The 26,372-nt window shown below is 40.6% G+C and overlaps 1 protein-coding gene across 8 annotated transcripts in view; it reads right to left on the reverse strand.

Moving 5' to 3' along the window:
• The window catches only part of tenm3 (teneurin transmembrane protein 3), a 796,285-nt gene that overhangs the window by 214,103 nt on the left and 555,810 nt on the right, over positions 1 to 26,372 (reverse strand). For all 8 annotated transcript variants that reach the window (XM_085163565.1, XM_085163562.1, XM_085163563.1 and 5 more), the window contains 2 exons: positions 26,263 to 26,333; positions 21,527 to 21,814 (listed from right to left, as the gene is read on the reverse strand). In XM_085163565.1, the coding sequence (XP_085019691.1) occupies positions 21,527 to 21,814; positions 26,263 to 26,333 (359 nt within the window). The remainder of the gene's footprint in view (positions 1 to 21,526; positions 21,815 to 26,262; positions 26,334 to 26,372) is intronic.

Here is a 26,372-nt window from a genome sequence, read left to right on the forward strand (position 1 = left end):
GGTAAATGGACTGATCATCATATAGAGCTTTTCTACTCTCAAAGCGCTGTATACAACATGCCTCATTCACACCAACTCATACAAGCTCTTCCTTCTATACTTAAGTGCAATCTAACCAACATTCACACTGCGATGGACGCATGGGAGAGCAACTTAGGGTTAGTGTCTTGCCCAAGGATACTTGGCATGCAGACTGGGGAAGCCAAGGATCGAACCAGCAACCTTCCAGTCAGTAGCTGATCCACATATATATATCTATATGTATATCAATTTCTTTATTAAATTTCTCCCTACTGTTTGAATCATTCAGAATGAAGAAATAATTACACATACAGATTGGAGAGTGGTCTGATAGGTCAACTGTGCCAATATTGCAAGTTTTAACTTTATGTCGGTCATTATAATTGTATAAAGTAATCATTTTCTCGAGTATGTAGAGTGAAGAGCAGAGAAATGTGTGAAGTCCAGCCTGGAAGGATTAGCATCTCTCCCGACATCATTAAGTCCTGTTTACGTCCAGTTCGTTTTGATCTGACAAACGCGTCACCTGTAGAACCACGTTCTTTACTTTAGACAGTACCTTTGACCGTTTCTGTGGGCTGACTATTCCACTTACATTAAAGGAGAGGATATTAACAGTGTTTGCCATGTTCAGGGTGGAACATTGTTGTCAGAATTAACATAACAATACCACATTGTCCGAACAGTGCTGCTAAGAACCACAGCTAACAAGATAACAATCACACAGATAATAAGATAATAAAACAGAATTTCCACTTGTGGGTGTTTAAAAAAAAAGAAAAAGGGGCTCAGCCACACACTTCGGAGTGGGCCCCTTGATTTGAAGTCCTCCTAGCACAATTCTCCCAGACATGAACCAGTATTCCCGGCATCTCAATTAAGACAAGGCAACAGTTAATCTCTTTACCTTTCCATTGCAACCCCTTTGCTTGCCATGCTTCTTAGAGTATTTCTACCTTCTTGTAACTCAGAAAGCGTACAATAATAGACCGAGGTGGGGGGCCCTCGCTCAATGTGTAAGTTCAATGTCGAGGGGAGTTGCAGGTACTCTCTCAAAAGATTTTCAACGAAGTCTTTTATCATGGGGCATTTTTCTCTTCATTCCCAACTATGCCATATAGCCTGACTCTGTTGGGTGGGAGCGTCCTTCTTGTTTGGTGTTTTGAGACTCGGGTTTGGCTTGTAGTTTTAGTAGCATCCTCCACTGCTTGAACCCGCTCTCCGTGTCCAGAATACGACCCTCTGCTTCCTCGAGTCTTGTGTTGGTTTTGCACACTTCACTTCTTCGAACTGTCGTGTGTTTTCTTTTTGGAAGTCTTAATTTCCATAAGTATCGCTCTCAGATCAGTTTTGTCGTCCTTTTTGCTAACAGTAGCCCCAATGCTAGCCATAACGTCACCTTCTGTCAGTCATAGTTTTGACTCGTTTCTTGGTTTTCGTCTTGCCGTGTTTGTCCTTCACCACAGCCCTGTCCTATTTAGTCACTTTTAGCTGTTTGTCTTTATCTTGTTAGTATTTTGATTTTTCGGGGGCTTTTTGACAAAGAAGAGCCAGCAGCAGTAGTTCTATGCAGCTACCTCCACTGTGCGACCAACAAGTCAGAAGCCACTCCTTTTGTGAGTTGTTTTACCAAAGTACCACATTTCGTCTGCCATTGATCTCATATTTACTGTAAAACAAATACAAGCTTTAAGCTCTACTTGTGACCCCTAGAGCAGCGGTCCCCAACCTTTTTTGCACCACAGACCGGTTTATGCCCGACAATATTTTCATGGACCGGCCTTTAAGGTGTCGCGGATAAATACAACAAAATAAAACTAGTACCGGTACCGAAAAAAAGAAGATTTATTCATAACACACGTGAAAAGACCCAGGAAAACCGAGTAAACGATAAAAACGATAACAAAATAACGCTGAAAACCGATAAAAACCCTGAAAACCAAACATTTCACACCTGAGCCTCAACTCTCGCAGCCCGGTACCAAACGACTCACGGACCGGTAACGGTCCGAGGCCCGGGGGTTGGGGACCGCTGCCCTTGCCTTTAACTTTAATCCACTACAGCGAAACACACACATACTGCCACTCTCCTAAAGATTCCTAACAATAGAACAAGATAAAAGATTATTAAACACATACATACAAAGCTGAGTTTTCTTCTGGGGACCATGAATGCACATGACTGAATCCCATGGCAATTTCTTCATTAAACTCACTTTGTGACCAGATAATGGGAACAGAATTAGTCGTCTTATGTAGACAATGAACATCAGTACCTATTGTGGCACATCTAAGGTCTGGTTACGTTCATTCTTCTGGTCTTTTCGTCATGCCTTTTCATATCTTCTGCTTTTTTGTATATCGCCTGATTCCTTCTTGTGTGTCTTAACTTTCTCATATTATCTTCTACCCTTAATCTCCTGTTGTCTCAAAAGGACATTGACTTACTCGTGGCATACAACAAAAGCTATGTTGGGAAGTTTTCACCTGGGTTCTTCATGCATGTGTGTTTGTAAAAAGAGAACGGAGGAGAGATGCATGATGGCAGCTGGTAAATACAGTTACCTTATATCTCTTACACACACATATACGGTGGCACAGCCCGTATTAAATTACAATCCAGAAGAAGGCTGAACAAGTGTAAGCGGATTACAAATACCTTGAGTGTGCAATATGAGATAAGACCTGAGAGAGTGAGACGGTGAGTGTTGTGGTTGCTGAAGGAAAGAAGGGGCCAAAAGAGGGAGACAGAGGGAAAGGAAAAGGTGAAGGATGTGAAAGTGGATGAGTCATTCATAAGACATGTCCCCCTGCCCCCACCTTTTGTATGATGTGATTAGTTAAAAGCCTCCATGCACTCATCGTGCTGGTGGAGATGGAAGCAAAGAGGGCTAACATGCATGCCCAATGTGTGTGTGTTTGTCTCAAAATCCATCTCATCAAGCTCTCTTGGTTGAGCCAAAAACTGGTGCTGTCTTTCTCGTAATGATACACACACTCACATGTGCACCGAATACACACAGGTGTGTCACAGCCTCATACCTGTGACTGGTTACTCTTAGATATAAGCAATGATTTTAGCTTGTCTTGCTTAATCACTCAGAATTGACTTGCACCAAATGACTATTTATTGGTTCCCAGCCAACATCCCACCAGAAGCCTTTAAAGATGTAACAATAAAGGTTTTTATTGGCCCCTAGTAAAAGTGAATGAGAAAAAGAATGAAAGGGTTTGTTGATCGATATCTATGACTCTGTAATTACTTTGTGTTTAAATAAGAGCCATGTAAAATTTTAGTTTGCAACTGCCCAGAGGAATCATTTAGAATTCATGATCCTTTATCTTGGTTCCATCTACAATTCCCATCGTCAGTTTTTAAAGGTGATGACAGAGAAAAAGAACAAGCCAAACATTCCCGAGTCCGAGACACACTGCCTTCCAAAGAGCACAGCGATATTCCTAAGAGATATCTTTTCTGAATACATTGCATCCTCCTTTTTGAAATTACAAATGGCATCTTGTACTTTTTGAAGTAATGACGTGGACACTGGAAGTGAAGGGAGCCATCAAGCTGAAGGAGTCCTATCAGTTTCGGTTACCTGGTGGAGCTTCATTAGCAGCTGATGGGTACGGCAGGCCAAGCAGAATGCAGCTTGGTGGGTAGCTGAGGCAAAACCTTGGGTGTAGAAAGGAATCAGTGAGGCCATGGACACAGATTTTCAGTGTGTCTCGAGGTGAGCCTGGCAAACCATCAGGAAACTGAGCAACAGAACGGGTGCTTGCAGGAGTGGAGCGTCACTGACCTCAACTGAGGAAAAAAATGGGCAGTTGAAGAAATACTTAGAGGACCTCCTAAGAGAGAAAGCAGAGGACGAGGGTAATGCAGTAGGAACCAGAATCAGCACCTCCAAGTAGTAGTTTTATCTGGTTCCCTCCCCAATCAGACCAGGAGTGACACGTTTGACCGCATGTTCTCCTTAAATTGCTGGCTGTCTCACCGGTGTCCCAAAAAAGATGTGGGCTTTATAAATAATTGGGAAACTTTCTTGTTAGGAAAGACAGCTGCTCCATCCAAAGTGGGATTGATGCCCTTATTTTTAGAAATCTTTTCAAATTTATTAAATCCTCCAAAACGTGACTATGCAGAGTGCAACAAGGAAGCAGAGTTGCAGTCTTACACGCCTCTCTGCAGCTTCTCTCCTCCTGCTACCCCCCAAAACCCCATCTCCATAGAGACTGTGTCAGCTCCCAAACAGACAAAAAACAAACTAAAAACCATAAAAAATGGTTTATACATAAAAAAAGAACAAAGAAAGAACAATACAGTATGCTCAACAGCACCAAAGAGTAAAACAGTCAAATGTGAATTATTAAACATTAGGTGTCTCTCTTTTAGCTACCTATTAGTGCATAAAATAATAATTCATTTTTCAATTGTTAGTTTAAATAATTAACACTGCCGATCTGACCCCTGACTGGAGTAATTGTCAGAATCCTCGAAGCACAGGCCGAGGGGGGGGTGTGGCAGTGATCCACTCCACCCTATTGTTAAGTCTGACGTCACTAGCCGTGTCTGGGCCTAAACTCCGCTGCAGGTCCATATATCAAACGATCACTATGGCATTACTGGGAGTTGAAAAACTGTCTAAAGTCTTTAATAAAATGATCAGCGTTCTGCTCTACCAGGTGTAACAATTGAGTTTAACATCCAGGCATCCATGAAAACGGAATTTATGACATTTAACGGAGTTAGAAGTTAGCAGGAAGTTAGCTCGCTAGCTTCTATCTAAATACAATATAGCATGTCCTGACTGCGGGGTTTTGGAAACAAATTCAAACATACAGCTCTGTTATCACTTCCAACATAAATGAAGACAGAAAACTAAACAGCAGTGACGTTTGTAGGGTTACTGAAGTTTACATCACTGTTATTGAACTTTTTTTCCCCTCGATAAAAGTTAACGTGAGTGTTCTCGGTGGTCAGGGACAAATGTAATCGCATGGCAGGATGCTGTAAAAGGACCAAACTTCAGCCAGGAAAACAACTGAGATAATCCATCCACAATACGAGGTTAGTCATTCATATACTGCTGCATGGGCTGGGCTGTAGTTACATCCTAAGGTTTTAAAAACTGAGCTTAAATAAATGATTAGCGGTAATAAAAGCCGAGGGAGGTCAACAGTGATCACTGACTGTTTTAGGAGCTTTTTGAGATTAAATAGAAGAAAATACAAAGCATTAAACATGTTAACAACACAAAAGCCATATTAAACGCAGACTACTTTAGGCCCGGAAGTAGGATTCGTCACGTCATCACTTAACGACCGGATAGACACTGAAAATGTGACGTCATTTCCGGGGTAAAACCGCAAAGGATTGTAGTTACGAGTGGCAAGTGGCACTAGCACACGCAGGCTTTCACATGAAAACAGCTACACAGCGATAAAAAGAAACACAAAAATGGCAAGAGGCTGTTGTATTATTAACTGCAATAGCCGGTCGCATGACAGCCACGGGAAGCTGACAGGTAAAGAGATCGGTTTTTATCAGATTCCGTCGTGGAAGAGAAATTGTTCAAGCCGTGTTTCCAAAGTAACAAAGAGGCGACGGATGGCCTGGATTGCAGCCATTCGAAGACCAAATATAACGTCCCAGAACGCTCCAGCTCACACGTGAGTCTGCTCCAAGCATTCCCACAAAGGTAAGTCTTCTGTTGTAGTTATCACGTAATTTATCATAACATAATTGTTGATGTAGGTTACAAATAAGTCTTATATTGATTTGAATTGAGTTTGTTGCGCTATGCTGCTTTGTTCACTGTGGCTTTGCGGGCCAATGTTTGTTGTGATTTGTAGGAAAACCAGCCTACAAAATGCAGGAATGTGATCCAGACCCCTGGACCCCTTCTACCACAGCCAGATTGGATTGGTTAAGAGAGAGCGATATCGAAACAGCCACAAAACATCCCGCATATATGTGCCCAAGTGTTGTATTGAAGCAATCAAGTGATGAATAACTGTTTCATTTAGAGATGGACGGTATTGGTCCGATACTGACGTAAATTACTGGATTGTATATCGGAGAGAAATAAAAAATGTAATCCAATCCATTAAATATCAAAAAAGCACCTCACAAAACTTTTTCCTTTGGGAAGATACCATCTGTGCAGTCTGCAGTTCTGTTGAAGAAAGATGTTGAATCTATTTAATTATTCTTGAAAAATAATTTAATTCTGTGCATTTTTTTCACACTGCATCAAATTAAAGTTGATTACCTCGATTAAGCATCATGAGGTGGGGGGTGTTTTTTGGTTTTTTTTGCTGGGAGTTTGCAACCCTATTAGTTAGGTTGCTTAATATTTCTGCTAAGTACTCTTTAAAATACCAGAATAGGGAGGATGGAGCAGGTTTAAGTTTATTAGATTGATCAGTTTTGCTGAACTATGAAATATTTTGGGTGCAGTGTATTCTTAACATACAGGTACAACAGAATAGCTTTAGTGTTGTTGTTTATTTAAACTTGAGTATGAACTTATACAAAATTCAGCAACATATTTTTAAAAAACAGTTTTATTGACTAAAAAACACTATATCGGATTCATGTCGGTATCGCGAGATATCCAAATTTATGATATCGGTATCGGACATAAAAAAAGTGGTATCGTGCCATCTCTAGTTTCAGTATGTTGTTTTGCAATAGTTGGGTTTTTTTTGCATTGTTTATTTGTTTTTCACCGAAGCAGCTAATAAAGCTGATGGATTTTTACAATGTTGCCTCTTTCTTGTAAGATTCTATAATAGAATGAAACAATGATGCCAGTTATAAATAAAGACAAATTGAGTGAATTACGAAACACTCATTTTATTTCTATTAGATCTGAAAATGTTGTGTAACACTACAACCTGAAAGGACAAACAGATGTGTTGGCCTGTACAGGAAATAAAGGGGAAAAACAACAGCTGTGAGATGGAATAGTCCAAATCACCAAAGTAAACTGGAGCTGGGCTTGTTGCAGGATCTGAAGTTACTAAACATGTTGTGAGTGTGTGCACTCACACTTAGGACCATATAATAATAAATATGTGCGTGATGAAAGTCGGGCAGTACGCTGACGTCCTTACTCCACTCTGTATGCTCGTATGGGTTTAACCCAGGGGTCCCCAATCCCAGTCCATGAGGGCCGGTGTCCTGCAGGTTTTAGATCTCACCCGAGTCAGGTGGTCGATCTCTATTAATCAACCAAAGACCCATACAGAGTTTTAATGTATTTGAAAATCTGAATCTTAGCCTTGTCCACACTAGTCCAGACAGATTTGAAGACGGCGTTTTCGTCTGAAAACGCTCCGCGTCCACACTATCGTTTTCATTTGTTTTCACAGAGTTGTGCGTCCACATTATGTTCCAGTCCTGGAACATTTCGACCTTCCTCATTTCTGTCTGCCGTTTATTTACTTTCCTGCTCTTTGAAACGTTGCGGCAAAATGTCGAGGAAAAGCACCGAGTTTTTCAAATGGACTCACAATGAGGTGGAGTTGTTGCTGTGAGTAACACAAAAGTACAAAGTTGCAAACGCGAGTGAGAATTAAAGATTTTGAAGAAAAGATATCTGGAGCATGTACAGACTGATATTAATCTTTAATAGGGCTGTCAGAACTGAGAGCAAACGAAACAACTGCTGTATAACGCCCTCCGCTACCTTAGTTTAATTGGTCACATGACTAAAATGCATCATCACTGTTTTCAAAAAGGCTCCGGGTTCGCTGTCCACACTGGGACTCAAATGTATCCACTTTGGAGAGCGTTTTCAAAACGTTGCGTTTTCCTTGACCAAGGACGGCGTCTCAGTGTGGACGGGAGGCCAAAACAGAGAGAAAAAGATGTGTTTTCAAACGAAAACGCGTTACTGTGGACGTAGCCTTCTCCACCTTAACTGCAAAACTCAAAATACTGTTTTGTTTTTCGTCGACCTTGACCTTATACTGTCTGATTTCTCAGACTTTTTATCTGATTTAGTTCTGAGCTCAGATAAAATAATTATTGTGGGTGATTTTAACATCCATGTAGATGCTAAAAATGACAGCCTCAACATGGCATTTAATCTGTTGTTAGACTCAATTGGCTTCTCTCAAAATGTAAAAGAACCCACCCACCACTTTAATCACACTCTAGATCTTGTTTTAACATATGGCATAGAAACTGAACATTTAACAGTGTTTCCTGAAAACCCTCTCCTGTCTGATCATTTCTTGATAACATTTACATTTACAATAATTGATTACACAGCAGTGGAGAGTAGACGTCATCACAGTAGACGTCTTTCTGAAAGCGCTGTAACTAAGTTTAAGAATATAATCTACCCACTGTTATCATCGTCAATGCCCTGTACCAACACAGAGAAGAGCAGCTACCTGAACGCTACTCCAACAGAGGTCGATCATCCTGTTAATAGTATTACATGTGAAAAAAACCTCACTAGTATAGTATAGTAAGTACTTGACTCTCTGGTATAACTCTCAAACTTTTAAGCTGGGGAGGAAATGTTTTAGCACCAATTTAGAAGATCATCATTTAGCCTGAAAAAAGATTATTTCACTCTATAAAAATTGCCCTCCATAAATCCTACTATTCGTCACTGATTCAGAATCAGAAAGACTTTATTTATCCCCAAGGGACAATTAACAAGCAACAGAGCAGCATAACGTTGAAGATAAGGACAACAAGAACAGGCAATAAGAGTGAGATAATAAATACACAGAATATACAGTTTTAAAATTAAAGTGACTGAAAGGTGAATAAATAACTGTAAGCGACTAAAAGTGAACAAAGTGTCGGCAGTATAAAAAGAGTGTAGACTAGAGTAGTTTATGTTTCTGTTGTGGGATATGTTCTTATCGGCTGGAGTTAAAAAGCAGAGCTGCTTTGGGGACAAAGGTGTCTCTCCTCCTCCTCTCAGTCCTGCAGGAAATGCAGCGGAGGCGTCGCCCAGAGGGGAGCCATTGAAATGCAGGGTGAAGAATGTGAGAGGGGTCGTTGATGATTTTGGCTGCCTGTCTGAGGGCCTGTTGGCTGAAAACCTGTCAGAGTCCTGACAGGCCGATGATTTTAGAGCACACTGATGCAGTGTGCAGCAGTCTGTTCCTGGATGAAGGCTGAGGGAGTGGAACCAGCAGGTGTTGGAGGTCACGATGCTTTCCAGGAAGGCATAGTAGAAAGTCATCATGATGGGTGTGCTGACTCCAAAGCAGTTGAGTTATAAGGAGGAATAGCCGTCGGTGGCACCTCCTGAGAATCTCCTCTGTGTTGGCAGAGAATTTCAGGAGGTTGTCAAAGATGCTTCCCAGGTATTTGTGCTCCTCAACTACCTCCACTGGCTTCCCGTGGATGGTGGTGACTGGAGCAGCCAGATCCCTCTGATTGAAGAAAATAAGAACAACCCCAGGTTTCTCTTCAGCACAGTCTCCAGGCTGACAAACAGTCAGAGCTCTGTTGAGCTAACCATCCCTTTAACGTTAACTAGGAATGACTTCATGAACTTCTACATTTATTTAGTCTTTATTCTTACATCGTGCTGTTCTTTATATTATGGCGAAGCTGTCAGTGTGATCAGTGTGAGAAATTATAGGTGTGGCTCTAAACTGGCTGGTGTGACAGCCAGACTAGCCTTCCCACTCAACAGGCCTGCACAGAGACACACACTCGCTCATGTTTGACTAACCAGCCTTTGTTAGTGTCATAATCACATTTAGCAGCCATATGACAGTAGAAAAGCAGCCAAGGACAGATAAGGCAATGTGGGAGTCTGTGAGTTTGAAAGCAACTAAAGATGAAAATAAATAGAAAATAAAGCTGTGTGTGTGTGTGTGTGTGTGTGTGTGTGTGAGAGAGAGAGAGAGAGTGAGTGTGAAGTTTCTCAGTAAAATCACCCATATGCTGAGGTCAGTCACACTATCGCTAGCTTTCCAGACATTTTTGACAAGTATGCTAGTGTGTGTGTGTGTGTGTGTGTGTGTGTGTGAGAATGAGAGGGTTGGTGGGTGAATCATTAAATGTGAGGCTAGTTATCCATCTGCAGTGAAAAGCATCGCTTCTTTGTATAATCTGAGTCAATTTTCCAAATTAAGTATGTTGAAGAGTTTCTTGCAACTGCAAACCTTTCTTCCCCTTCGGGCCACAGAAGTGTCAGTGTCAGGAAATAACTGTTACAGTAATTATGGTTAGTGTGTGTGCGGCCTCAGAGCGGCCGACGCGTTTGGTTAATCTTTAAATTAATTACACCTGAAGAAAAAATGCACAGCTCATATATAATAAACACTTTACTTTCCAATTCCCTCTGCAGTGTATTTAATTATCTCTGTTAGCTCGGGCCCAATTGATGTACTACCATTGCAACAGAGCTGCTGACAAATCACGTAGCTCCAAATGACAGAATTCCTTCAGGTTTATGATGAGAGATGGACTCTTAATGGTCACCAGGGCTGCATCTAAATAAGTCCATATCAGCACAAACGCTGTCCTAAACAGCGTGTTTTCTACATTTTCCTTTCACTCTGGCTCCACGTTAATACACATCTACACAACCAAACATCTAAAGCCATATAGATACACAGGAAAAAACAGGAAATGTAATGCCCTTATGTGCTGCAGAAGAGACAGGAAAATGAGAAAGAAGAAAAAACGGAGGAGGAACTGCACGGGGCAGGAGACAGAAGGCTACTGGTAATGCCCTAATGATGTAGTGGCTGTCAGAAGATTTGCTTCAGAGGCCAAATGATCCTGTAAGAACAGCACATTTATCGATCCAGCTATTAAATAGCTTCACATACTAATGATTCTGTGTGTGTGTGTGTGAAAGCGAGAGAGATGAGACAACAATATGAAATAAAAACAGGTGAAATCCTTTAAATGAAAGGAAACGAGGGGACCAAAGGTTCAAAGAGCCTGTATTTACTGTGTGCACGCGACACATATGCTTGGGGTCTGTTTCTCTCTCTGTTTAACCACGACCCTCTAATACAAATCATATTTGAGTTTTGAGAATACCTCATGTTAGATTTAGTGAAGTTGCAGTGATGGAAACATGATTCAGTGTGGGTGTGCTTGCAGCCCTGACATGTCTTTCCCTCAGTACTTCCATTACAGTGTGATAGCTATGAAACCATATCTGAACCTGATCTGTGTGATATTCGATATCAGTTCTCACCTTGAATGTTTTCAACAGCTTTCCACCCCTTCACACACACACACAAACATCTTTATGGTCAAAAATCACAGAGCAGTGTTTTTTTGTTTGCATTAAAATGTTCCTAAATAAATGAATAAAAAGTATCAAAAAACAAAAATCACAGAGCAGCGAGAAATCGTTACATTGTTTCTTTCAGCAGAAAAACTTTCATCTTTTGTTTTGCTGATACAGATTTTTTTCATTTAAATAGGTATTTTTGGTATATCAGTGTTGAGGACTATAAGATTACATTACTCACTGCTTTTGTAAACAAAGTCATGTACTACATTACTTATTTACCTACAGTAAAAGAAAGCTAATAAACTCTCACAAATCTGAAAGCCAAACTGGGGAAATCCAGCCCAAAGATAACTTTGGGCAGACGTGACCCACGTCTCAGTGCAATCCCGACTGCGCATCACTGCTTTTATTATCAATTAAAAATCAAACTTTGGTGCTCTTGGCTGGGGTTGGCATTCACTCAGCTTTGGCTGGGATTCTTTCTACCAGCATCTTCTTCTTACAGATGTCAGCAGCTCCATGTGTCCTGGCCTAGCTGCAGTTTGCACTTCGGCATCACTGTCCTCGTCTGTTGTAGACCGCTCTACTTTATTTTCATTTCCTAAACTCTAACCCTGATTAATCTCAGAATGCTTCTGCTTAATCCCAGAAACGACACAGAAAGTCATAAAGTCAAAGATAACTTTTAAAAACACCAGTATAGGCTCATGAGGCCCTGATGGTAAAAAAAAACTACATTTCCGCGAAATGACGTCACTTCCGGTTTCGGGCAGGTCATGGCGGACATGCGATAGTTCGCGCTGATGGACTAGGAAGTGTTATGAACAGCTGATCGGATCGGCAAAGCGTGTTTCTGGAATATTGTGTTTTTGTTGCTGCAAGTGCTTTTTATGCAGTTTTTGCAAAGATATATGTGGAAGGAAACTGTGACCGAGGACAAGCTGATGGTATAAGATGTAAGTACAACTCCTCCGGTTTCATATGCAAAAAAAATTTTGGCGCTAGCTCACGTGGTTGCAGAGCTACCGGGATTTAAAAATAGTTACGCAAAACTAGAGATGGACCGATCTGATATTATGTATCGGTATCGGTCTGATACTGACCCAAATTACTGGATCGGATATCGGTGAGAAATAAAAAATGTAATCTGATCCATTAAATATCAAAAAAGCACCTCACAAAACTTGCGACATGGCGTAACTCGGCTCATAACCGTAGCAGTGTGGTCACGTGATAGAGCGGCTGTGTGTATTTGTAGCCTAGCTACCAAACTCAGAGGAAGTTTTCCCAGAGAGAAGTAAAGCAAGTGTGTAAATTCATCTCTGAATGTAAAGCATTCCCACGTTAAGCTTAACAACAGATATATGGAGCGACTGCCTCTCTCTCTCTCTCTCTCTCTCTCCTGCTGCTACTTCAATCATGAAACTGATCAATGATCAGCTGATCGGCTCTCTTGTTTGTTTTTGGCCCACTTTGCACCAGAAAGAGGAAACCAGCGGCTGAACAACAGCAGCACGTTTAAACTTGATAAGCTGTTGTTAGAATTTATTTAATATTACTTTCTACACCAGGATCTTTTTCTACAGCTGACGGCTGGTAACTGTGCAGGGGCGGATCTAGCAAAGTTTAGCCAGGGGGGCCGATAGGGCATGAACAGGGAAAAGGGGGCACAAAGACATACTTTTCTTTCTTATTCTCATTTAAAATGTCGAGCTTTTAATAAATAATTATCTGAATCTTACACCCAAAGTTTTAATCTGATGTATAGAAGTCCATTACTGTATATAGTAACTGTTAAGTCTAATATACCCTAGTAAGCTATACTACTTTTTCCTCTGGGAAGATACCATCTGTGCAGTCTGCAGTTCTGTTGAAGAAAGATGTTGAATCTATTTAATTATTCTTGAAAAATAATTTATTTCTGTGCATTTTCCCCCTGCATCAAATTAAAGTTGATTACATCAATTAAGCATCATGAGGTGGAGGGTGGTTCCCTATTTTTTTTTGCTGGGAGTTTGCAACCCTATTAGTTAGGTTGCTTAATATTTCTGCTAAGTACTCTTTAAAATACCAGAATAGGGAGGATGGAGCAGGTTTAAGTTTATTAGATTGATCAGTATTGCTATGAAATATTTTGGGTGCAGTGTATTTTTTACATACAGGTATAACAGAATAGCTTTAGTGTTGTTATTTATTTAAACTTGAGAATAAACTTATACAAAATGCAGCAAGATATTAAAAAACGTTTTATTGATTAAAAAACACACTATATCGGATTCATATCGGTATCTGCAGATATCCAAATTTATGATATCGGTATCGGACATAAAAAAGCGGTATTGTGCCATCTCTACACAAAACAGAGCGTGCCCGCTCGACCGGCTTTAAAGGGTTAAAAATGTTTGGAATTTAGGCTGTCAACAAAATAATGCAAGCAAAGGTCAGTTAACATCAGCTGTAGCTGATTGTTGTCTTAAACTCGACATCGATCTTATGATCAATAGGAAATCTAACTGTGCACCTCACTGAATATGATTTTACAGAAGTTGTTATAATGATCAGATCAGCACATCCAGTGGAATAAGTCTAATAGCAAAACTTCCTGATGAGTCTCCACTGAGATGAAACATGAATGTTTTTAAAGGCCACATGACGTTTGTTAAATTACTGTTATAAATACATTAAAAGTGAAATATCATCACTTTCTATAATAACAGTTCTGCAGACACAAAGCTGTTCAACAACACACTGCAACACTGATGAGAGGTAAAACTTTCCTATTGTGTCTCATATCCTTTTGAAAATGCTTCTGATGTGAACAATAGTTCGTTAGAACAAAAATGATCTTGTCATTTATAGTTTATGTCTCTTATCATATTTCAAGCCGGACTTTGTTGTCTCTGGATGGGCTCTCAGTCGGCCCTGTTCAGGGGTCTTTTTCATGTGTAAGTTTGAATCTTTTCTCCTGTGGAGAGAATTTTTAATCAATGAGGAAATCAAAATAGAGCAAGAAATGTTCCAGTGGGGATCTACTGTCAATGAAAAGCAAAATATTTGGAATTCAGTTGTTTCTGCATATAAGTGCTAAAGTAAAGTCGTTTAACCAACACGCGCAGAGTTAGCGTACGAGGTTTGTGCAGAACTGCAGTGAAAGCTTTTCTGTCACCACAAGTAAAAAGACCATCATCTATCAGAACTCAAGGACACTGAGAAACGTTGCTGGAGAATTTATTAGGTTGAACGTTCCCTCCATCTCCCGCTTTCCATTCCCCTCTGTCTATCTAACTCGCTAGTTCCTTCTCCCGCTGCACTTCTGGTAATGGATTCGGCCTAAATGGGTTCTGAGAAACACAAGTGAAGAGGGGGAGAGGATGGAGGAGGAGGAGGTGAGGGAAAGGAGACTTCAAAACCTGTTGCTTGTGATAGCGTTATAATTACTGTTACTGTAAAAGCACTGACACTACAGCACGCAGTTATTGTACAAATAACTCAGTCGTCAGTTGTTACTCTGGATAACTTCAGTCTTTAGTCTTACTGCGATCACAAACTGATGACAAAGAACAACAGCCATGACTGTATATTCTGTATATTTTGAAAGACAAAACAGGATAAAAGGAGCCAGAGCTGAGGAGGGTGTGCAGAGCGGTGGTTAATGATTTAATGTTCGCCACTTCATGGAATGAAGTCTTCTCCATGTTAGTGGCGCCAAAGTTAAACCCTCTAGTCAGTTAGTCTGTTATTCATTGATTTCTCTGGTCAGCACTAGATTGTTATTGAATATGACTGGCACCAGCATGTGTGTGTCTGTGTGTGTGTCTGTGTGTGAAGGGTGTGCATCTCGAGAACTCGAGTACATTTCCGCTTCGGCTGAAAAACATATTTTTCTGTATGCGTGTGATCATCACACACACACACACACACACACACACACACACACACGCACACACACACGCAATAAGCCTAAAACACTGCAAGCGCATTCACTGCCACTTTAAAACGATCACAACGACACATTCTTCATCCTGAAGGCTTTAAATACACAACAGCATCTGAACACAAACGAAATCATCAGTAATATCTGTGTCTAAATGCTGCATCGCGCACGAGAACACCGACTGCATCCTGGTGAGTGTGCACGGGTAATCTTTCTAGTTACATATGCACTTTAGTTATTGCTACTATCTGTCTTCCCCAGCAGTCAGATCTGATGTCTCCTGCTATACCGTCACACTATATGCTCTAATATATGATAATATATGTGTCTGCGACTCAACAAACGATTCCATATACACCACGTGTGAGTAAATAAGTCTCGAGCACACGGACGCAGCATTAGGACTACCTGATGTATAGTTTAATAAGCGCACAAAATAAATATTTTATGAAATACATATTTTAAACAGCACATTATCACAGCACTGCACAACACCACAGATTTACATTTCATCTGCTTTTCAGCTGGACAGTTTGGGAAACGTTAATTTTAAAGCTCTGTCAAAAACATTACTGAGGCCTTACACTTTCCACTGATTACTTGTTGCTAGGAGATTTTTACCTCTTTTTCCTCCAATAGATTCACACTTCACACCTTGAAAGCAATGAGTCAGAAAGAAAGGAGCCAGTTTGCCAAATTGCTTATTTGTAAAGTAATAGCATTAGCACTTCTGCACTTCTTCAGTAGGCTTTGTTCTGTGTAAAAATACAAACTAGCACAGATACTACGGCTCTGCTTCACAAATCATTTAGATCCGATTTATTTAAAACTTTCTTTAAAAAGAAAAAGACTCTAGAAACGGAATTGCTTCTGTGAGCGAGTCCCCGTTTAAAGTTTCATTTTACATAAAGGTAACAGGACTTTTACCTCATCCATCTGTGTTCAAGAAGTAACTATAATAATGATAACAAAGCAATCAGAATTTTTGGCAGGTTTCTTAAAATTTAAGAAGTGAGTCTCCTCCAAATGTCTTTTCTCTCTAAGGAGCAACACAATCAGCAGAAGAAAGTCATTTTGGAGGCTTCATCTGTACCTTATGTTTTGGTCATTAGATGAGATGGATGGGAGTGGGTAAATCAAGGCATCAACTAATGTTTGGAAAAGCAAAAAAAAAAAAAACAAACAAAAAATACACAAGAATACAAAACTATGATGCTGCCAAACAGATGTGAGTCTTAAATAATCAGGCCCCATCTTATCTTAATGACCTTGTAGTACCATATCACCCTATTAGAGCACTTCGCTCTCGCTCTGCAGGCCTACTTGTTGTTCCTAGAGTATTTAAAAGTAGAATGGGAGGCAGAGCCTTCAGTTTTCAGGCCCCTCTTCTGTGGAACCAGCTTCCAGTTTGGATTCAGGAGACAGACACTATCTCTACTTTTAAGATTAGGCTTCAAACTTTCCTTTTTGCTAAAGCATATAGTTAGGGCTGGACCAGGTGACCCTGAATCCTCCCTTAGTTATGCTGCAATAGATGTAGGCTGCCGGGGGATTCCCATGATGCATTGAGTTTTTCCTTTCCAGTCACCTTTCTCACTCTCTATGTGTTAACAGACCTCTCTGCATTGAATCATATCTGTTATTAACCTCTGTCTCTCTTCCACAGCATGTCTTTATCCTGTCTTCCTTCTCTCACCCCAACCAATCACAGCAGATGGCCCCGCCCCTCCCTGAGCCTGGTTCTGCTGGAGGTTTCTTCCTGTTAAAAGGGAGTTTTTCCTTCCCACTGTCGCCAAAGTGCTTGCTCATAGGGGGTCATATGATTGTTGGGTTTTCCTCTGTATGTGTCATTGTAGGGTCGACCTTACAGTATAAAGCACCTTGACGCGACTGTTGTTGTGATTTGGCGCTGTGTAAATAAAACTGAATTAAATTGAATTGAATGTGAGTGAATTGTCTAATTAGTGTTGGAAATGAGAAGTTTCACATACATACAGCAATTAAAATGACAGAAATAGATCAAATAAAGTCTGAAGTTTAAATATAGAGTCCACGGCCCACAGTCAAAGTCACCTTTTCTCTTCAGCCTGGCTCTACGTACAGCCAACACGGATCAGCACTCATCACCTCAGAGATCTAGATCTTATGCATGGTAGTAGCTCACTGAAAATGGAGGCAGCTGACTGTAGAGGGCTCTGAAAGTGGTCACCAAATTTTTAAATAAAACCCTAAATTTTATGAGGAGCCTTTGTAAGAAATCTCTGTCAGACGAGACCATTTATGGATCTGGTTGGAAGCCTCGCAGCAGCATTCTGGACCGTTTGTAGGCGATCCAGGGACAGTTTGCTTAGGCAGAGGAATAAGGAATTGCAATAATCGAGGCAGGATGAAAAAAGGTTCTATACATACTAGAGATGCACGATACCAGTTTTTTATGTCCGATACCGATATCATAAATTTGGATATCTGCCGATAACGATATGAATCTGATATAGTGTTTTTTTAAATCAATAAAACTGTTTTTTAATATCTTGCTGCATTTTGTATAAGTTCAAACTCAAGTGTAAATAAACAACAACACTAAAGCTATTCTGTTATACCTGTATGTAAAAAACACACTGCACCCAAAATATTTCATAGTTCAGCAAAACTGATCAATCTAATAAACTTAAACCTGCTCCATCCTCCCTATTCTGGTATTTTAAAGAGTACTTAGCAGAAATATTAAGCAACCTAACTAATAGGGTTGCAAACTCCCAGCCAAAAAAAATAGGGAACCACCCCCCACCTCATGATGCTTAATTGACGTAATCAACTTTAATTTGATGCAGTGTGAAAAAAAATGCACAGAATTAAATTATTTTTCAAGAATAATTAAATAGATTCAACATCTTTCTTCAACAGAACTGCAGACTGCACAGATGGTATCTTCCCAGAGGAAAAAGTAGTATAGCTTACTAGGGTATATTAGACTTAACGGTTACTATATACAGTAATGGACTTCTATATATTTTACATCAGATTAAAACTTTGAGTGTAAGATTCAGATAGTTATTTAATAAAAGCTCGACATTTTAAATGAGAATAAGAAAGAAAAGTATGTCTTTGTGCCCCCTTTTCCCTGTTCATGCCCTATCGGCCCCCCTGGCCAAACTTTGCTAGATCCGCCCCTGCACAGTTACGTCAGCTACGTAGAAAAGGATCCTGGTGTAGAAATAATATTAAATAAATCCTAACAACAGCTTATCAAGCTTAAACGCGCTGCTGTTGTTTATCCGCTGGTTTCCTCTTTCTGGTGCAAAGTGGACCAAAAACAAACAAGAGAGACGATCAGCTGATCATTGATCAGTTTATGATTGAAGTAGCAGCAGGAGAGAGAGAGGCAGTCGCTCCATATATCTGTTGTTAAGCTTAACATGGTAACGCTTTACAAACATTCAGAGATGAACTTACACAATTGCTTTACTTCTCTCTGGGAAAACTTCCTCTGAGTTTGGTAGCGAGGCTACAAACACACACAGCCTCTCTATCACGTGACCACACTGCTCCAACATGCTACGGTTATGAGCCGAGTTACGCCTTGTTGCAAGTTTTGTGAGGTGCTTTTCTGATATTTAATGGATCGGATTACATTTTTTATTTCTCTCCGATATACGATCCAGTAATTTACGTCAGTATGGGACCGATACCGATACGTAATATCGGATCGATCCATCTCTAATGCACAGCGATGGTAAAAGGAAAGTGTTGAAATCAAAAGCTGTGCGGCAGGCTGATGAATAAAAGGAAGAGTGTGAACACAGATAACTGATGAAAGTTGGGCGAGTTGCTGTCTGAGAGACTGTAAAGACACAACGGTTTGAAAACGGCACCTTTATTATGTTTCCTTTTCAAAGCGATTGACATAAACAGGGACATGAGTCCCATGTTGTGTACAGCCTCCATAATGAGTCATTTGTGCAAAATAATTCTTATTGCCTTCTGAAAAACATCGGCTACTCTGAAGTTTTGAGCAGTATATAAAGTGTTCTTTACATCTTACTGTGTTTATGAGTTTGTGTTGCCCTTAAAGCTTGATGAGTGCTGCAGCTGTCTGTGAGTGTCTCTATAACAGTTTAGGTTACAGTGTTAAGCAGCTTAGAGATGCCAAATGGATTAAGTGTTTTGTTCATACATAGTAAAGTAATCTGGTTAGCAAAGATGATACATTCCTCCTCCTCCATCTGCCCACCCTCCTTTCTTTTTCCTCCGTATTTCCACATTTATTTCCTTTCATCCCTTTTCAGTTAAACACACTCATACATCTGCAGAGAGTCTTATAGAAAGTGGTCTGGAGAGGTCAGCTTATATATTTTATGCCCATCCATGATAAAAAAAAATCCATTTGCAGCAGGGTAGTGTCTTTTTTTTTTTTTTTAGCTGCGGTGCTTCTGTGATTGTTTTTAATGCAACATTTTTTTCTGCTTATTCAAAATAAACATGAATTGTATAAGTTCAGTATGTCTGTGTATGTGAGAACAGCACCTGTATGTTCAGAATAAAAACCTTCCTTCTTCTGTCCCTGCAGCTCAGATCACCAAGTATCAAGTAGCCGGGCCCTCGTGGGTCCGGACACAATAAGTGTTTATATCTGCCAGTGTGCGTGTGCATGTTTGCAAGTGTGTCCTTTGCCAGACAGACAGCTCTGCTCTAATATTTTCTTGGGTAATATTACAGACAATGCAGACAGGCTTCTCACTTTCCCTTTTGTGTCTTTATTCTCCACTTTCTGTGCTCCTGCTTTGAACTCTGAAATCTCTCCTCTCATCATTTCTCTGGTTTTCTCACATCTTTTTTTCTTTTTTTCCATCTTACTACAACAAAGGTAGCGACACGGCCAGAAGCCTTACTGTCCACACACACACACACACACACACACACACACACACACACACACACACACACACACACACACACAGTAACCTGCAACAGTATCAATGGATGTATTAAACCACAGTGACACTAACTTTCATGTCATGACACTAGAATTATGTTAAAGTTTAAACAATTTATTCACTCAACCAAATCAGTTTATTTTCTTTGGGTGAAACGACGTGATGAAAGTCCATCCCTTCATGTTGGCTTATCCGTTTCAGTGCCTTGGCTTTGGCTGAGCGTATCCTGTCACAGGGTGAAAGGCAGAGTACATCCTGCACGGGTCACCGAACCACTGCAGGACTAACAGAAACAGACAACTGCTCATGCTCAGTCACACCTATGGCCACTTTAAACTCTCCAATTAACTTAAAGCCATGGATGTGTTGGAGTGTGATGGGAAGTCAGAGCACCTGGAGAGTACACACCACGCACACAGAGGCCCCGGCCACCTCTTAGATTCAAACTCAGCACCTGTAAGGCAACAGTGCTAACTACTTCTTTAAAGTAGTAATTAAAACATATCAAATACTTAAACTGAGATCATTATAAAAATCAGTTTGCAACATGTCTCAGAAGCAACAGTTGCCTTTGAAAATTGAATAGATTCTCACCAGGCAGCCTTGAATTGCCAGATATTCGTACATTTAACTGGCAGGCTTTTTGGTTTTGCCCCCCGCTCCACCACCATGCGGGACACTTCCTGAGTCTGCACAATAATCTTGTTTCTCAAATCCATGTTTGTGCTGTTTTGTCTTAAACAACTTAACGGTTGCAATTAATACATTTTTACACAAACCCCAAATATCAGAATAGGTAAAGTAACATGTTTGGAAATTGTTATCAATGCTTTTAATTACAACTTATGATCCTTTAATAACAATAGTTTTAGATTTCTCTCTGTAATTACTGAAAGACGTCTACTATTCCATTACACGAACAGATAAATTACTATCATTGACCAAACTGTTAATAAAGTTATATACGTTTATATACATTTCTATCTAAATAGTGTAGCAGCTGGTGCTAGAGTCATCTGTGCTCGTCTCTACTGAGACTGAAGAACATGTGCTGCATGACATTCAGCAGCCAGGTTTGAGTCTGACCTCAGGCCCCTCCCCCTGCAATCTCTCCCTGCTTTCCTGTCGACTCTCCATTACGGCAGCATCCAAAAAGAGATTTTAAAAAGTAAAAGTGCAGCTGGATTTCTTGTAGCATTTTAACAGTATAACGTTACTTTCACGTTGGCCCACGAGGACGTCTAAACCATCAGCTACATGACAGTCGAATCAGAAAGACTGAGCTAACTGTTGTGACTTGTTGTTTCCAAGTGTGACAGAGATGAATAAGAACTATTACTTGAGCACAAAGCAGGACATGATATCAAAAAGGGAGCGAACAGTTGATCTCCTACCATTGTCGCTGTCCGATTTGTTCTCGTGCTCAGTGTCAGTCAGAGTCAGCACTGAGTTGGAGCGGCTCGACAGGCAGGAACTCCTCCCGGATGATTTACCCAGACCTCCGCGGCCCCACAGATGCATAGCATGCTCTGGGGACATGACTGCCTGACTATCAGCGTCTAGCTCCTGAGCTGTACCGACTGAGAAACCACGGTGGGGTGGAGGCATTTCAGGGCAGAAAGGCAGGCCGCGACGAGACGGCGGCTCACAGATCCCCAGCTGACGAAGACTGAAGTGTTGACCTGAAACAGATGGCCGTGTTGAAATCATTTAGAAATCATTAGATCATCGCAAATGACTATAGATCTAATACACAGAGATGGTGTGACTATGGCATAAAATATACACTATATTGCCAGTGTACACTCACCCATCCAAATCATTGAATTCAGGTGTTCCAATCACTTCCATGGCCACAGGTGTATAAATTTAAGCACCTAGGCATGCAGACCGCTTCTACAAACGATTGAGAAGAACAGTAACTCAGCCACAGAGTGGTAGGCCATGTTAAATCGCAGACCGGGGTGCTGAGTATGCAGAGGTCACCAACTTCCTGCAGAGTCAGTTGCTACAGACCTCCAAACCTGATGTGGCCTTCAGATTAATTCAGGAACAGTGTCTCTTTATTAATCTCTGTCTCTCTTCCACAGCATGTCTTTATCCTGTCTTCCTTCTCTCACCCCAACCAATCACAGCAGATGGCCCCGCCCCTCCCTGAGCCTGGTGCTGCTGGAGGTTTCTTCCTGTTAAAAGGGAGTTTTTCCTTCCCACTGTCGCCAAAGTGCTGCTCATAGGGGGTCATATGATGGTTGGGTTTTTCCTCTGTATGTATTATTGTAGGATCTACCTTACAATATAAAGCACCTTGAGGCGACTTGTTGTGATTTGGTGCTGTATGAATAAAACTGAATTGAATCGAAAACATCATAGAATGTGAGTTTATGACCAAGCAGCTGCAGTCAAGCCTCATATAACCAAGGACAACGCAAAGCATTGGATGACGTGATCTGATGCCGGGCTCACACTGTGCAATTTTTGGCCCATTTTGAGCCGTTTTTTGAGTCGTGCGACCGTTTTGGCGATCGGCCCGATTTTGGCCTTCATCGTGCATCGTGTAGTATACGTGGGGTAACGAGAAGCGATACCCCACGCTACCTCGCGACCAGCTCCCGATCATCAATGGTCGTGAGGGTGTCACCGCAGTTTCTCACACTGCGCACGCGCAAACACAAATGTCAGCGAAAAAGACGGCGCAGCACGGCAGTGCAGCGTGTGATCTGGACACAAGCGATGGAGGCACTTGTAGAACTTTGGAAAGCTCATCCGAGCCTTTTCGATGTGGCCTCACGCAATCATCACGACTACAACAACCGTGAAAATAGTTGGATCTACATTGCTGCTCAATCACAGCAGCCTGATCAATGTTTTTCATTAGCAATTTAGCAAAGTTGATGGCGTCTGTGTGAGTGAGAGACAGAGAGGGAGAGCGAGCGACAGAATTTCTGTTATAACCTTCATTTTATGGACGCACAGTGTGAGCACTCGGGTCGCATCAGAGCATCGGGTCGTATAGTGTGAGACCTGCATCGTGACCTATGAACTTCTAACCCCTGCGAGTCAATCGTGCAGTTTGAGCAGAAGCTGAATCGCGCGACTGACAAAATCGCACAGTGTGAGCCCGGCATAAAGCAGACTTCCAGTGGACTCTAGAGCAGTGGGCATCTGATCTCTGGGTGACAAATCGTGTTTCTTTGTATGGCAATATGATGGCATCTGAGTTTGGCGACTGCCAGGTTACTCCGCTGTCCAGTGTTATATTTGTTGGTGGGGGGATATGGTGTGGAGTTGTTTTTCAGAGTTGGGCTTGGACCCTTAGTTCAACTAAAGCAAATCTTAATATTCAGCATAACAAGATACAATTTCAAGCTCCCAGCTATGTGGGAACAGTTTGGGGGTGGCCCCTTCCTGTTCCTGCAGCACTGTGCACCAATGCACAAAGAGTCCTGACCTCAACCTGACAAACACCTTCGGGATAAACTGGAAATATAGACTGAGATCCAGGCTCTCGGCCAACATCACTGTCAGATGTTGCAAATGGTCAGAAATTTCCCCAAACTCACTCCTAAACCTCGTGGAAACCCTTCCTAGAAAAACTGGAGCTATTATAGCTGCAAAGGGTGGGCTGACATCACATTAAACCCTATGGATTAAGAATGAGATCTCACTCAAGTTCATATATGTGTGAAGGCAGACGAGTGGTTAATTTTGGCAATACAGTGTATATACAGCAGGTGGAAGACAGCTATGAAAAAAACAGTCAAAGCTGGTGACAAGTCTGTGAGGAATCGTTGACAAAGCAATTCTGATGAGACTGAATGAAGAACTCAGAAGACAAACCAGACAAAAGGTGCCTCAAATCCAATTAGACGTTGAGAACATAAGTGCTTTAAGTCTCATGTGTGGTGGTGCAGCTCACAGTGACATATTTAATATAATCAATATGAAGCTGTGCTTTAGTTTTTATACAGAGTTTAGTAAAGATTAATTTTACTGCTAATTAAATGATAACCTTTACTCATCATTAGTGTTATTACAGTAAAAGCAGTAAGTGAAAAATAATAATAAATAATTATATGATAAAACATTATTGATTTCAACAGCTCAACAGCTTTTTAAACAGTGAATAACATTAAAAAACATTTACAGTTTGTACCGACACTTTCCCAACTCACTTCAGTCAAATTTGGAAGGTTTCTAAATAACAAGCTAAGAATGTGTGCGGACAACCAGCTGGTGGAGCGGTCTACAGAGAAGGACAGGAGCCTGATATAAAATAAAACAACGAGAATGTATTCAGGACAGCCAATAACCCAGAATCATCTTGATGCATCTCAATCATCCAGGTAAGTACATCTCCAAAAGTTGATTCTGTTCATCTGGATGTTTTCAGCGGGAGAAACGTTTCGTCGTCTTCAGTCTCAGCTGACTGCAGGTTTCAATCTTATAAACAGGACATTTGCATAATGACTGAAACCAGCCCACTGAGGGAACAACGGGCTGGGAGGTCAGTTCCTTAATCTTAATTATGCAAATTCCCATGACCATTGATCAAAGCTCACTGATCAATGACCATTCACAGATGGTACTCGTGGCGAAAGTGACGAAACGTTTCTTCCACAAAACGCTACGTCCAGACGAACAGAATCAACTTTTGGAGAAACCCAGAATCATGTTTAAGCTGAGTGTCTGATGATCCCAGCTTTCCTGTCAGAGCCTGAACTTGAACAGGTAGCAAAGGCAGTGACGAGCAATAACGTTTCTATGCGAGAATCACTGCAGTTGCACATGTATTTCCTCATTAACCTCCTAGGACCTGCGTCCACATATGTGGACATCACATTTTGGGTTATTTAGACCAAAATACTAAATCTTGCTCTACAAGGGCCTGATATCCACTTACCAGGACATTATATTGCAACTGTTCTATCAAAATTTTAAACGAATATCCTCATATGTGGCTCTCATTTTCCTTACGAACAAAAAAATTACGAACAAAAAAACCCCCAATCTGGTACTTCTTTATTTTTACATTCATCAGGTCCCAATCAGCCCAAATATCAAAGAGAAATTAAAAATGCATGATGTGGAAGAGTTCAGGTCTTAGGAGGTTAAGACAGGGATCTGTGTTGGTGTGTGATTGTAGCCTCAGGTTTATTTCTAACTGATGTGTTTCAGGGCATTTTACAGAATAACAAAGTAACGTACGTATTGTTGAAATTACTTTCTATGATGAGTAATTAAGTGAGGTACTGCATTACTTTTAAGAAAGGTAATGAGTAACATGTAATACATTACTTTTCCTCAATAATGACTGTAACATGGGAATAAAGTAAAGTCTGTGTTTTCTTTCCTCCTGTACTCTTGTATTAAAAATCTGCAATAATTTAAAAATAGATGCAATACAACAGAATGAAGACGCTAAATAGTAAATAAAAGTAAATAAATAAAATTCAATTTTCTATTTCAAAGTCTGTTTCTTTGATATTTGTATTTCATATGATTTAATTACATTTAACTGGAAATGAGGAGTAACTGGAATTGAGCTCAAATCGTTTTCAAATAACAGGATAATCCTTAAAAACATATTTAAAATCTAAGTGTGTGCTTCATTTTCAATCAGCAGATAAAAAGAAAAGTTATAAAACCCTTCGATGATTAACAGCACAGCAAGAGAGAAGCAGCGGTGCTGTTCAAATCCACGTGACATGAATTCATCCTCTCCACTTTAAATAGCTGCAAATACACTGGTGATAGGATAACTGACTAATTTTCTATTATATGTTCAATGATGTATACGGTTGTAAGTGGACTTGGAGAAAAACGGGTTTAGTCTTCTGTTGATTATTAATCATTTTACTGTGATTTTTCTCTTTTCTCAGACTTATTATCGTATGCTTCCATCCTCTTTCTGGACTCCTGTCATATATACTTTTAATGTTAGGTTATGCAAATTTTATGCATACGATTCTAGGTTGTTTAAATTTCATTTATATGTACTTTAATGTCGCTACATTGTAATCATATTTCTAAAGTAACTGATGGAAATATCTTTTCACAGTAGTTTTGTTGGTCTTAGTGCACACATACAAATAGATGGCATTTCTGTCTGTGCACTTTTGTAGACTCTCACCTTGTCTGTTAAAATCATCCTTTTCATGGTGAACCATGTCCTTGTGTCCCTTGGTTGTCCCGTACAGTAACCTGTCAAAAGCCAAGGGCAAAAAGGATAAAGGAAGGCGC

The sequence above is a fragment of the Neolamprologus multifasciatus genome, chromosome 6 (assembly GCF_963576455.1).
Source record: "Neolamprologus multifasciatus chromosome 6, fNeoMul1.2, whole genome shotgun sequence".
NCBI lineage: Eukaryota > Metazoa > Chordata > Actinopteri > Cichliformes > Cichlidae > Neolamprologus > Neolamprologus multifasciatus.